The sequence below is a fragment of the Sinocyclocheilus rhinocerous genome, unplaced genomic scaffold (genome assembly GCF_001515625.1).
Source record: "Sinocyclocheilus rhinocerous isolate Xijiao unplaced genomic scaffold, SAMN03320098_v1.1 scaffold5, whole genome shotgun sequence".
Taxonomy (NCBI): domain Eukaryota; kingdom Metazoa; phylum Chordata; class Actinopteri; order Cypriniformes; family Cyprinidae; genus Sinocyclocheilus; species Sinocyclocheilus rhinocerous.
In genome coordinates, this window is record NW_015661874.1 from 231,608 (window position 1) to 247,336 (window position 15,729).

A 15,729-nucleotide genomic window follows, 5' to 3' on the forward strand; every position below is an offset into this window, starting at 1 on the left:
GGGGGCGCTATTACACATCTTCTGAATGAGTACAAAACCTCCCGAACAAAAACACACGTGAACAGGACGGAGAAACGAGCGATCTCTTATGTAAACAGATGCATATGAAAAATAATGTGATCATCAGCAATAGACAGCATATAAATGAAAACTGCATAATGTTACAGAGTAAAATGTTGGTCCAGGAAGTGGTATATGTCTGTGCAAGCTTTGGAAGTATTGATGGAAGCGATTTACTGGATTTATACTTTGATAATCGTACTGAATATTATCCAGATGTAGTTTTTGATAAAAATGTGATTTTCTCACCTTTTTGCTCAAAATTATGCATTTTTTATGAAACCTACATATATTCAAGTGTTGATAAAAAAAGAATGCTTTAAGCTAGAATAAAACTGATTCATATGTATATTCATACAGCAAGATATACTGGAGGCCATCCGATTTTAGTGAAAATCGTCAAAATCACTGGCGGTGGCTGGCAACTTTTTTCAAAAATGCTGGCGGGGAAAGAGTTAAATGGTGCATTGCAATGTATATCTTGCTCAGTATTTTTGTCTTGTTTTCCAATACAAATATCTAAACATCCTGAAAACGAGATGCATTTACTTGAGATGCAAATGTAAAATGTATTGAACAAAATTAATTTAGTTTTTGCTTAAAAAAAAGAGCTAGTATCTGTGGGTTATTAATATTTTGTTCTTGTTTTAGTCATAAGCTCACTTTATTTTCATCAATTTTGACCATAAATAAGACTTGTTATTTTGCTTTTCAAGTAAATGTATCTTGGTTTAAGAATCTTTAGACCTTTGCACTGGAAAACAAGACAAATATACTGAAAAAGAACAGCAGTTTTTTGCAGTGTGTTCAGAAGGTGCAGTAACAATTATTTCCATATTCTAGTGGTTGAGAAGCAGAGCTATTCAATCCTCAGAGGGTTAGTTCACCCAAAAATGAAAATTCTGTCATTAATTACTCACCCTCATGTCGTTTCAAACCCATAAGACCTTCGTTCATCTTCGGAACACACATTAAGATATTTTTGATGGAATCTGAGAGCTGTCTGACCCTGCATAGACAGCAATACAACTGAAATGTTCCCAAGTCCAGAAACGTAGCAAGGAGATCTGTAAAATAATCCATGTGACATCAGGGGTTCAACCGTCATTTTACGTAGCTACGAGAATACTTATTGTGCACAAAAGAAAAAAAATAACGACTTTATCCAACAATTCGTCTCCTCCGCATCGAATAAAGTCATTTTTATTCACACACACACACAGGTTTGTTTTTGTGAATTGTGGGGACATTCCATAGGCGTAATGGTTTTTATACTGTACAAACCGTATTTTCTATTGCCCTACACCTAAACCTACCCCTTACAGGAAACTTTCTGCATTTTCAGATTTTCAATCAAACTCATTCTGAATGATTTATAAGCCTTTTGAAATATGGGGACACTCAAAATGTCCTCATAAATCACCTTCTCGTTGTAATACCTATGTCATACCCATGTCATTATACAAATTTGTGTCCTCATAAATCACAAAAATGCGCACACACACACACACACACACACACACACATAGCATTTTTTCTTAAATATATATATGTATATTATTTACTTACGCTGATAATTCACTGTGCAAAACACAGTATGTACAAACCATGTTTATCATCATCATTGATTTTTTTTTTACACCTTTCATAGTTTTATAAGTTGCTTTTGACGATGAGGGCATGTCACACAATTTGTGCTTGCTGCCACTGGTATCATTTGACTAACATTTACAAAGTTACAGGTGATTTTGCAAAATAGCCAGTTTGATTGGATGCGCAACCTTTGAGATTGTCAACAAAAGATGTGGGAAGCATTTTGTTTTCCTTTTTAAAAGTCTGTCGATTTTGTTATCCTAACTATACATGATCATATGCTTAGTTGCATTGTATTATTTGCATTTATAATTTTTTTCCCCTGCCAAACCCACCAGTTGAGATCCACTGATTTAAACTCAAACCAATATTTCATATACATTTTTACCTGCATAATTACTGTACCTTCATCCCTTTGTGTTTTTTCCTTATGCATTGATAGGTTCATAGGATTCAACATCTTAATTTCAAATTGTGGAAATGATTTTCAGTATGACAATTGTTGGGCTGGAAATGTGCGATTTATGTGTTAGATTGTCCAAAGAAACTACTCAGAAGGTGCTAAAACTTCCATCAAACCTCTGAAATGACTGTGTGAACTTGTGAGAATCATATGAAATAAGATTACATGCCTTTAACTTGATTCAATGCAGCCTGCATGACTCTGCAAATCGAAAGATTTCAGTCTTGTCACAGGAAAACAGAGCATACTGAACGAGTCCTCAGTGTTAAACTCAACCACTGATGCTGAAATGACAATCAGACACTGTGAGTGCATGTTAAGAGCGCAGGGAACATGATTGTGTGAGCAGTGTCCTGGCGTGGTGGTGATGACCTTGCTTGTCGGTTGCTTCATTGATTCGCTTAAGTCATTTCTATAAGCAACATGACAAATGAAGCCAAGTTTTGTTAGAGCAGAATGAACTTCTCCCCTCTAATATTGTTCAAGCCAAACAAACAAATCAATATTTTTGTTGGAATGACCTTTATGTAGTTCTACCATACTTTCTGTGTATGTTGGAAAGGGCAAAAACAACAATCTCGTAAGTTACAAATCACTCATAGAAAGGGGCTTACAAAAGTCAATCCTCTCGCTCTCCAAAAGAAAGAGCGTTCTTTGTTTGGAAAAGTATATTACATTTCTTTTTGTCTAAGATGGAACATGCTACAGGACTTAAGTGAGACACCTGGGGTCACGTTTTGCAAGCATAACGTGACTGTTTCTGGGTCGGTATTGTGTTTGTACTCATGCCGCGTCAGATTCTGAGCTCAGATCAGACGATATTTAAATCGCAAGGTCAACACTCGAGCATATTTTGGGAATATGAATCAGATGTGTCTGCGTTTCTCCGTATTGTGATGCTGAAAATATTTTATTCTTAGATGAAGACAAATGGCGTGTTCTTGTTAGGGTTTTGCATCATTTAAAGCGAGCGGTTTTCCTCTTTTCCCCACACAGGCCGCTCAGAGAGACACGACCAAATGAAGTCTTTTGTATCCATTCGCTCCTCAAGAGATTTTACACGCTCGCTGTGACTGCAGCTGCCCGCTGCATACAAGATTTGTCCCACTTCCCTGCGCCACACTGCCTGGAAATAAAGGAATAAACACCACACACACACACACACACACACACACACACACTCACTCACTCACTCACTCACTCACACTCAGGCAGATTATGTTGCATGGTGGGAGAAGGTTAAGAGCAGACAGCTGCATGGACTGTCATCATAATTTTGCAATGGTTCTTTTGTGATAATATTATCTTTTTATCGTTGCTCGGATCAGAAACGTCCAGAATCAGTTATTTCTGTTATTTTAGGGGCTTAAAAATGAGCTTTACGCTTGTTCTGCACCATCAGTAGAGATTAAAGTTTTGCTATTTGAGCACATTTTTTTCTGGCAAAATGGCGCCGCGCACGGACGCAGCGGCTTTTAGCTCTCCTGTTTGGTGTTTTGTTTGTGTGGTTTTATATTTGTTTTCGAATTTGTTTGTCGAGACATGCAATGCATACATTGCCTACGAACGTCAGAACTTAATCAAGTACGGATTTCAGTGCAAGCGAACCGTTACAAGTGATTTTCAGTGGACTCACAACATACCGGAGGACATAGCAAGAGCGCCGGGATCTCCGTGGATTGTTATCGGACCCAGCAGACGACGCAGGCGGCGGAGGGAGAGGAAGCAAAAGCGAGGACGCCGGGCAGGCCTACATATTCGGCTACGTAAACAACCGCTTAAACCACCGCTTCCGAGCATCTTTCTCACCAACGCCAGATCAATAATTCACAAAATGGATGAGTTGGAGCTACAGTTAGCAACAAGTCGTCTTGTTCGTGATTGCTGTATGATGATAATAACCGAAACCTGGCTGCACACGTTAATTCCCGATGCTGCGGTTCAACAAACAGGACGCACAATCCACCGGCAGGACAGAAACAAAGACTCGGGTAAGAGCAGAGGAGGGGGACTTTGCATCTTTGTGCACAATGATTGGTGTAACAACAGCAATATTATAGACACGTACTGCTCGCCTGACTTAGAAGCGCTGTCTGTTATATGCAGACCGTTCTATTTACCGAGGGAGCTAACAGCAGTAATAGTGACTGCTGTGTACATTCCACCAGACGCTAACGCTAGCGCAGCTCTCACTCAGTTACACAGCACTATAAATGAACACCAACGGAACCATCCAGACGGAGTGCACATCATAGCGGGTGATTTTAATCAGACCTACATAAATTCACCCAATATGTTAAGTGTGCGACCAGAGGGGAAAATACACTGGACCATGGTGTATTCAAAACATTAAGAATGCCTACAAGGCCGCACCCCTCCCCCACCTGGGACAGTCAGATCACTGTTCACTGCTTCTTCTCCCAGCATACACTCCACTGAGGAGGAAAACAAAACCGGTCACAAAGATCATAAAAACTTGGCCTGAGGAATCTCTCTCTCAGCTGCAGGACTGCTTTGAACGAACAGACTGGGAGGTATTTGAACATCAGGACCTGGAACAATACACAGAATCTGTTTTGTTCTATATTAAAAACTGCATAGAAAATGTCACTGTTAACAAAAAGATTTGGGTGTTTCCCAATCATAAACCCTGGATGACATGTGAAGTGCAGTCATTACTCAAAGAACGTGACTCCGCCTTCAGGTCTGGTGACAAAGCTTCATACAGCACTGCTAGATCCAACTTAAAGAGAGGCATCAAACTTGCCAAAGAAGAGTATAAAAAGAAAATTGAGGACCACCTCACAGACAAAAATCCAAGAAGAGTGTGGCAGGGTATTCAGAGCATTACCAATTATAAGAACAATAACCACAGCACTGTCAACGCTGATGCTTCACTGGCTGAGGAACTTAACCATTTCTTTGCCCGCTTTGAGGTTAAGCAATCCACAACTACTTCAGCACCTTCACCAACCTCTGGCACGTGCCATCTCACCCTACAGGAATATGAGGTGAGACGAGTACTCAAAACTGTAAACACAAGAAAGGCTGCTGGTCCGGATGGAGTATCTGGCAAAGTACTCAAAGCCTGTGCCAACCAGCTTTCTGGAGTCTTTACAAAGATCTTCAATCTTTCACTGACATCAGCCATCATACGGACTCAGTCACTTGTTGTATTTACTTGTAAAATTGTACTGTACAGTCTTATAGTATTTATTGTCTGTGGTTATATGTTTGTTTTTCTAACACCAGTCAGGAGTAGTGCTCCTAATTTCGTTGTATACAGAAAAATACAATGACAATAAAGGCGTTCAATTCAATTCAATTCAATTCATCCATCCATCCATCCATCCATCCATAACAAACTGGATCTAACAAAATCTAACAAACTGGATCTGTCTGTCTATCTGTCTGTCTATCATCCATCCATCCAAAATAAAATCTAACAAACTCTATCTATCTATCTATCTATCTATCGTTCTATCTATCGTACTATCTATCGTTCTTTCTATCTATCTATCGTTCTATCTATCTATCTATCTTTCTATCTATCGTTCTATCGTTCTATCTATCTATCGTTCTATCGTTCTATCTATCTATCGTTCTATCTATCGTTCTATCTATGCGTTCAATTCAATTCAATTCAATTCATCCATCCATCCATCCATCCATCCATAACAAACTGGATCTAACAAAATCTAACAAACTGGATCTGTCTGTCTATCTGTCTGTCTATCATCCATCCATCCAAAATAAAATCTAACAAACTCTATCTATCTATCTATCTATCTATCTATCTATCTATCTATCGTTCTATCTATCGTACTATCTATCGTTCTTTCTATCTATCTATCGTTCTATCTATCTATCTATCTTTCTATCTATCGTTCTATCGTTCTATCTATCTATCGTTCTATCTATCGTTCTATCTATGGTTATATCCATCTATCCAACGTTCTGTCGTTCTACCATTCTATCGTTCCATCCATCCATCCATCCATCCGTCCGTCCGTCCGTCCGTCCGTCTGTCTGTCTGTCTGAAAATCCTTCAAAATAAGTGATTAAGCAAAAGAGTAAAGGCATTTTAAAGTGATAAACTTGAGTCAGATCACTTAGAAAAGTACTGGCATACCTTGATGTGTCATTCATGTCTGTAGCACAATCAGTGCAGGACAAGTTACATGCCAAAGTGTAATATTTATAGGTAGGAGTTTGTTTAAATCCCTAACTCTAAGTGTGACTGATATTAATAGAGATGCTTGACTTTGAACTGCCAACAATGCTGAATGAATATTGGGACGGATGCTTTAGAGCCTGTACTCCCTGAGATAAGCTATTTGGCTTGTGTGGCCTGAAATAACAGATGTATATTGCAAAATTTCTGCCCTAAAGGTGAGTTGCACAAGCACCTGAGAATTAGAACCAACAACAGTGTAACCCCCGGCAAAGGCCAGATAACATTATTATTATGGAGAACATAATGTGCATTTCTCTATTAATAAAGTGTGAGCGCTTTTGACTGCTGGTCCAGTTCTGACTACAGCAATTAACTGCATCTGTCCTATTGTCTGCTGACCCGCTGCACAAACACTTACACAAAAAAAATAGTAATTGAAAAGACACAAATAAATAAAAACACCAGTGGAGTGCAGGAAATGGATACTCCTCTCTCTTACTCCTCCTGCCTGTTTGAGAGAGAGAATAAAGAGGTGACGATATAGAGAGACTAACAAACTGGATTTGTACGATTTCAGTGCTGGGGTGTTGTGGGTGGCTGAGAAGGCATTGCTATGCGGTTGCTGGGGTGTTTTGCTGTGGTTGCTAGGGTATTTGGGTGATTATTTAGTGGTCACAAGAGTCCACCACCAAATCTGTCTGATATCCTGGTCACTAGATATGACTCACTCCTCCTTCACTATTACTGAATGGAGTCTGATTGCAGCCAGACAATGAAATGATAGAGCGAACTAATGATAGAAAGAAAAAAAAATGAAAGAAACAACAATACATTGAACAAATGATAGATAGAATGAATGACAGATAGATACATAGATAGATAGAACGACAGGAAGATATATATATATATATAGACAGGCATACTTATTCATACATTAACTCATTGATATTTAGAGAAACTATTATTACAAAAATGTCATATAAATTAGTTTTATTAAATGAAAATAAACTGAAATCCATACATGTATAGCTGTATTTCACAGAAACATGTTCAGGGCACATTTCACCGCAAAAACCTACTTTTAGGTAAAAAAATACACATTTAGGTAATATACTGTAGTACAACTATTTGTTTATCAAGTTAAATACAGAATAATATAAAGTGTAATTATAAAAATACAAGGGATAAATATTTTGTATATACAGTACACACACTGCCGTGGAAACAGTAAATAAATATTTATTTTATTTCAGTTATCGAAAAATATTTTCATTAAATTTTCATCTTAGTTTTTGTTAATGATAACACAATGTAACAACAATTTGTTTTACTTACATTTTTTTTATGGTTCTTCTGTAATTCTGTGGTGCTAATTATTATTACACTATTTATTTTCAAGTAGCGTCAATATTTTGGTGAATATTTAGGTCAGGTAAATTTGATAACTTTATTATGAAATTATGAAAGACAATTTAATTATGAAGGATGGAAACATTCTAGAACTTTCTGTAACATTCTCTAATATGCTGTAATATTCTAGTGATTTCTGGAACATTCCAGCACATCGTGGGACTCGTAATAAAAGACAAAAATCATCCAACATACACTTCTAAAGTTTTGGACGACTCTCTTTTGGTAACTGTTTATGTTAAACTGTTGTTAGCTCAGTATTATGCATGTACCATGTTATTTTTATGCATGAGTAATAACAGATTAGTTTGTATAAGTTGTCAACATTTTTTCATCAGCACTGTTAATGATACACAAAAAGTAGTGTGATTCAGCATATAAAAATAAAAGCAAAACAAAACGTTCATAAAAATTTGCTCCACGGTGTAATAACGCTTATTTTGGGGGCTGTGCATTTAAGACTTGCTCTTGTAATTAACCACCTAACAACCTTCCAGACTTTAGCAACCACATAGCAACAAAAAAGCAACCAACTACAGCACCTTAGCATCATGGCAGTGAGTTTTAGAGTTATGTTTGTGAAACCAGCAGATGATGTGGGGTCATTTGTTAACGTCGCTGGTGCCAAAATTGAAGTGTGTCTCAAAATGTTTTATCGGTGTGCAGGGAGTAACTGTTTATGTTAAACTGTTGTTAGCTCAATATTATGCATGTACCATGTTATTTTTATGCATGAGTAATAACAGATTAGTTTGTCAACATTTTTTCATCAGCACTGTTAATGATACACAAAAAGTAGTGTGATTCAGCATATAAAAATAAAAGCAAAACAAAACGTTCATAAAAATTTGCTCCACGGTATAATAACGCTTATTTTGGGGGCTGGGCATTTAAGACTTGCTCTTGTAATTAACCACCTAACAACCTTCCAGACTTTAGCAACCACATAGCAACAAAAAAGCAACCAACTACAGCACCTTAGCATCATGGCAGTGAGTTTTAGAGTTATGTTTGTGAAACCAGCAGATGATGTGGGGTCATTTGTTAACGTCGCTGGTGCCAAAATTGAAGTGTGTCTCAAAATGTTTTATCGGTGTGCAGGGAACTCAAAGTCAATCTGGCGTCTTTCAGGTCAGATTCAGGGTTGGATCCAGGCTTTAACGTGGGTTGATGCCTTGATGTTTTACAAACGTATAAAAATCTCTCGTTTGCCCTTTTCAACATTACAGAACTGACAAGTTTGAGACTCAAGTATGAACTGTGTTTTTCTTCAAAAAGCGATTCCACTGTCGGATCTCACTTGAATAATTGCAGCGCCGGCTATGATTGACAGACAGCGAGGAAAGGAGTCATTCTGGAAAGTCTGTGAAGGCTGAAATGGCTTAGCCTTGAAATACTTTTGCTCTGTTTTACTATAGACTTTCACTGTCACAGCCGATTGACTGTTATGAAGTTTAAAATGATGGCCGAGTCCTTGAGATGTTTGGAGTTGGGAAGAAACAATAGATCTAATGTTTGTGGCAAACAGCTAACGGCTGTTTATAAGTCATTTGCATCTCAGTAAACAGCACAGTCATTTATAAAGGTCACATTTTATGGCATGTGAAGCTTCCAGTATTTCCTTCATTTAGCCTGCTTCAAATAGGGCCACTGTACCTTACAATAATATCATAAAAAAGAAGAAAAAACATTTATGCATTTGGCAGATCTTTTTGTCTAAAGTGGCTTACATTGCATTCAAAGTATACAGTTTATCAGTTAATGCATTCCCTAGGATGTGAATCCATGACCTTGCAGTTGCTAATTCCATGCTAAATAATATTTTAATAATATTTTAATAAATTATGTATATTAAATAAAAATAGTTATTTACTTACTTACTTACCTACCTACCTGTAATATTATTGGTATAATTACAATATATTGTACTGATAGTAAATCAATACTTGAGGGAATTCAAGTCAACTTCTGTGTCCAGAGATGGTTTTGAGTGTGTAGGTGAAGCCTGTTTACTGTGGTACACATTGAGAGAGGTGTTGCATAAGAGGGCAGCACTTACAAAATATTCTTTTTTTTTGCTTTTGTTTTTTTTCATTAAATCAGTTCCACTCAGCATGTGTTTAGCAACTGTCAGTATTATTTTTCTCAGAAAAAAAAAATATTTCATGGTTCAGCAATATTTTTGTCAGTTATGTTTTGCATGTATCGACTTAAGCTCCAATGTTTCTCTTAAAATAGAATGGTTGACATTCAGTGGGAGTAAAGTGCTACGAAATGAATGCGGATAGCAGCTCAGATCATTTGATTTTGTGTGAATTTCATGAGATGTTTAGGTGCATATTGAAATTTGAGCCATTTATCATTTTTCTTGAAGGCATTTCACAATTCTGTTGAGCAGAATGAATAAAAGTGCTCAATTTAATTTACGTGCCTGAAAGTGACACTTTTCTAATTCTGTTTTTAAATTCAGTTGAAATATATGATGCAACTTGTCATTTTAATGATGATATGATATGTTATTAAATCACAAGCTTGGCAAACCATTTTGGAGATTTTTGTCTTTCCATGTTGAAGTAGGAGCTGTATTGATTGTGAAGAGCAGCACAGGGTGTTATAAGAGAACTGATTTAATTTGAAAAAAAAAATATATATATATATATATCTGCAGGATCATTAGAAAATCACAGGTAGGGGAGTTTGATCAGGGTTGGAGCTAAACTCTGTAGCGCATTGGCCCTCCAGGGCAAGATTTGAGGAACCCTGGTATATATATATGTGTGTGTGTAGAAGGCAAATGGGTTTGATGTTTCTGCATTTTCTTCACAGGTTATCAGGAATTAATATTCCTGTGCCCATAGTCAGCAACAAGAACTGGCTACGGCTTCATTTCATCACAGACAACAGCCATCGGCATAAAGGATTCAGTGCTCAGTATCAAGGTACATTTGAATTATATATATATATATATATATATATAATTTTTTTTAATTCATTTTTTTTTAAAATATGGTGTGATTCACAATAAATTTCTTAAGGTTCTGGTAATTGCTTAATGCAAATTTAACAAAAACATTTCCAGGTCATATTTGACCTCGAAATAAGGAAAATAAATAAAAATAAATAAATAAATAAACATTCAATGTTCTTGTCCGACTTTTATTTTGATAATGTGTTTTGACCGTCTGTTACGTTTCTTTGGGTTTCCTATTCCACTTGTTCCTGTTTCCTTCCTTAATTGTTTGTCATCAGTCATGCTAGTTTCTGTATAAAAAGTCTCTCTAAATAGTTTCTCTTTCAAGTTTAGTTAACAGATTGTTTCGGATGAACTTTTTCATCTGCTTAAACTGCACTAGAATACTTAATTTCATTTAGACTTACAATTCAAAATCATGCATAATATCATTTCTTTTTTTTCTTTTGATTGTGGGTCATAGTATGACCTCTATTACGGGATTCACCCTGTCAATCTAAGTAATTATGTGCAGGCTGCAATATCAGAAAAAGCTTTAATCACCCTGTAAATCTTAATCAGCTGCTAATTAAATTACTTGATTTCTTATAACGAAGAACGGAAGATGACCTGTCAAAAGTTGAATCAAAGCATGACCCACAAGTTATTTTCGATTAATTTGATTGAAAGCAAATCTGAAAGATGAATTCTAGAACTAAAATAGAAGCAAAGCATGAGAGTAAAGAAAAAAACAAAGATAATTATATTTTCACACAGACAATACACGTCTCACAGGAACCATTTTGTCACATTTTGTTTATTTGTGTTTTAATTAACTTAAGTTTATTAGATAAACTATCGCTCATGTAATTTAGCAGCAGGCTTTTTAAATCTCACCTACACAGATTGAAAATGTGCCTAATTTTCTTTGTTTCTTTTGCTGAGCAGTGAAACGATCTGGAGATTTTAAATCAAGGGGAGTGAAATTATTACCCGGAAAAGACAACACAAGTAAATTTTCAATAAGTAAGTGTGTTTCTTTCTCTTTGTATAATTAAATACAAACAGTCATTTGAAAAGTGTATTTTGAATGCATTTTTACAAATAAACAGTACCGTGTTATGTAGGGGTTGGCGATATGACAGTCTTATATCACAAAATTAGTTATTTTATTTCACGATAACAATATATATGACGATATAGTTATTTTTGCTTTGAGTAAGGGTTTTATGATATAACAATTTTTGAGACCACTGAAATTTCATCAATTTCAAAATCACAAAAAACTAATACTAGCCTAACAAACATAAAAAAACCCTCTCAAGCTTAATGAAGATAAGTAAACAGTCAATAACAAAATAAGATCAGACAAATTAATTCCAAGCAATAGGACAAAAATCTATAATAGAACAAAGACACAAATGACATAGACCTACGAGAAAATCTTCAAGCACTAGAAATAAGAAATACTACTTAAACTGTATGTACAAAAATCACTGCATAGTCTTCACTGGGTAAATTAATTATAGATTTATTACTATTAAAGTTACAACAGTGATTCAGTCAATAGCAGTGAGAGATTTTCTCTCATTTTTCATTTGATTAAAGGGATAGTTCACCCAAAAATTAAAATTAGCCCATGATTTACTCACCCTCAAGCCATCCTAGGTGTATATGACTTTCTTCTTTCAGACAGATCCATTCGGAGTTATATAAAAAATTGTCCTGGCTCTTCCAAGCTTTATAATGGCAGTGAGCGGGTGCTTCTGTTCAACAGTTCAAAAAGAAGTCCTATAAAGCGCATCTATCCGTAATAAAAAAGTGTCCCACACGGTTCCGTGGGGTGAGTAAAGGCCTCATGTAGTGAATCGATGCTTTTTTGTAAGAAAAATATCCATATTTAAAACATTATAAACCGTAATCTCTAGCTTCCGCTAACTGTTGTATGCACGTTCATTCCGGGCGGATGATGTAGGACATATGCGTGGCGCATGCGCTGGTGAGAAGTGACGAACGCGGAAGCAGAGAGTAGAGAACAAAACAAAACACCGGTCACGAATTAGAAGTACAAAACGAGGATTTGTAAAGAAAAATTTTGGAGGATTTCGATATAAGCCAAGAGGAAACTGGTTTTCCTTTGCTAAAGTAAGGAAACTTTGCTTCCTTTTCTCCTGTAAACAAACGTTGGTTTTCGTGAAACTAGCATATTCGCACTGATCTAATATACTGACATGCATTCATTTTCTTTCTCAACTGTATACGTTCACTTAAGACATAAGCGACTCTGTACTCACTGTGTGGATACTAGCAAATATGGGCATTTTGATGCATAAGTGTGTGTTTGACCATTCAAGCCCAATGAGGCGCCCAAAAGAACTCAGTTCAGTAGGCCTACTCATGCTCTGTATTATAATATTAAAAGTGGCTTTATGTTACGCACTGTCTGAGAGATGGTTTGAGCGCACATAACTAAATTTTTGCTCCTTATAATCACTTGTTTTTAAACCATAGTGCTTAAAAAACATTCAAATGACAAGCTTTTAAACAAACGTTGGTTTTCGTGAAACTAGCATATTCTCACCGGCGCATGCTCTACGCATACGTCCTACGTCATCCGCCCGGAACGGCTTCCGCGTATGACAGATAGCGCAAGCTACAGAAAACTGGTTATAACATTTTAAATATGGATATGTTTCTTACAAGAATGCATCGATTCGCTACAGGAGGTCTTTATTCCCCCCCCGGAGCCGTGTGAGGCACTTTTTTATTATGGATGGATGCGCTTTATTTCAAAACAGAAACACCCGCCCACTGCCATTATAAAGCTTGGAAGAGCCAGGACAATGTTTAATATAACTCCGATTGGATCCGTCTGAAAGAAGAAAGTCATATAACCCTAGGATGCCTTGAGGGTGCGTAAATCATGGGCCAATTTTCATTTTTGCGTGAACTATCCCTTTAACATTAATGACACAGACAGCACCAGGTTTAGGCTGCTGTCACTTTAAGACCGAATGCACTGATCTAATATACTGACATGCATTCATTTTCTTTCTCAACTGTATACGTTCACTTAAGACATAAGCGACTGTGTACTCACTGTGTGGATACTCGCAAATATGGGCATTTTGATGCATAAGTGTGTGTTTGACCATTCAAGCCCAATGAGGCGCCCAAAAGAACTCAGTTCAGTAGGCCTACTCATGCTCTGTATTATAATATTAAAAGTGGCTTTATGTTACGCACTGTCTGAGAGATGGTTTGAGCGCACATAACTAAATTTTTGCTCCTTATAATCACTTGTTTTTAAACCATAGTGCTTAAAAAACATTCAAATGACAAGCTTTTGTGTTGGTGCAGCACGGAAACGTCACATGAGCGTAACTGCGATATAGATAATAGTCCAAAATCTCTACCGGTATATCGCCCACCCCTAATATTATGTGATATGTCAAATGATTATATGGTACTTTAATTAACCTTTATAATAATGGTCGGTATGACCAAAAGCTTGTTTTGTACAGTATGAGACTCTAAATGCAGATTGGATGAACACATGCACTGTAAAAAAAATTCTGTAGTTTTTACAAATATATTCCAAATAATTTTGGCAGCTGTGGTTGCAAATTACAGAAAAACTGTAAAAACATTTACAGAACAAGCTGTAAATTTTACAGTATAAAACTGTATTTTACAAACAAGAAAATTTGAGTGTAAACTAGTACATTCAACATTGCACACTGCTACTAAAATCTGTTTTGTATCTTTAACATAAATTGACAATCACCATAATAATGCAGGTGGTAAAAGAGACAGCAATATGAAGAATCAGTTCATCACAAGTAGCTTTTCCACAAGCTGAAGTATATACTAATATATAGAAGACAGAGTCATTCATGCAAACACTAAACACCATCATGGTAACATACACGACACTTAAATAATGCGATAAACATTCATTAAACAACAGAAGATGTAACATAAACCCACATGTACATAACTAACATGACAGCTATTAAGAAACATGATTATTTAAACAAAATACTTTCAAATGTGGAGTGTCACGCAGGGAATTCTGGGAATATCCGTTTACAGTTTTTGTACTGTAAATTATACATTGATTTGTTCTTTTTTTACTTCTAAAAATTGTACAATTAACAGCATTTTACTGTAAAATTACATGAAATGTCTGGTTAGATATTTTACAGTTTTCCCTGTATATAGTAGGGGAACTTACTGTTAACCTATTAACAGTTTTTTTCAGTAGCGTTAAAATTACACTTATTTTTTACAGTGTACGCCAATAGCCTTCGAGTTTGAGATGTGACGTAGAGCATGTGATTTGTTGAATGTAGTGAACGAATACGCCCTTCACTGAACCAGTTTCTTTTGAGTCTGAACGAGAGAGATCTTCTCGTTCGTGAAGGAAATGACCGAACTGATACATCTCGTTCGTGAACGAGTTGAATGAACTGGTACATGTCGTTCGTGAATTGAATGAACTGGTACATCTCGTTCGTGAATGAAATGAGTGTACCTGGTCAGTCGGCCATTAAGCATGTCAATCTCGATCAGCAATCAGCAGAAAGCGGATGCAAAGCGCAGTTATAGGTACTGTGCAAATAAACTTGTTTATATATTCATATTTAGCATACAGAACATAACTCAACGTTTAATCCCCGATTTATGAATGTTTAAATGTCTGACCAAACAATTAAAATGTTAAATATGCAAGAAAACATTGTGCTTTGGTCATCTGAACAACTTCAACAATTTATTTTTTGTCCGTAGCGTTTTTACAATATTTTAGAGTTAATATTACACTCATTTTTGACAGTGTGCATATCACACGGATTTTGTTAAAGGGATAGTTCAGCCAAAAATGTTGTCATTTACTCACACTCTAGTTGTTCCAAAACTATACGATTTTCTTTCTTCTGTTGAGCAGAAAAGAAGATATTTTGAAGGATGTTGGTAACCAAACAGTTGGTGGTAGCCATTGACTTCTATAGAACTTTTTCCATTATGGAAGTCAATGGCTACCAGCAACTGTTTGGTTGCCAACATTAATTAATT

General features: G+C 36.2%; 1 protein-coding gene across 1 annotated transcript in view; it reads left to right on the forward strand.

The window, feature by feature from the left end:
* The window catches only part of LOC107726638 (CUB and sushi domain-containing protein 3-like), a 274,484-nt gene that overhangs the window by 66,899 nt on the left and 191,856 nt on the right, over positions 1 to 15,729 (forward strand). Inside the window, exons 6-7 of the mRNA XM_016536300.1 lie at positions 10,530 to 10,642; positions 11,602 to 11,679. Of these exons, the coding sequence (XP_016391786.1) occupies positions 10,530 to 10,642; positions 11,602 to 11,679 (191 nt within the window). The remainder of the gene's footprint in view (positions 1 to 10,529; positions 10,643 to 11,601; positions 11,680 to 15,729) is intronic.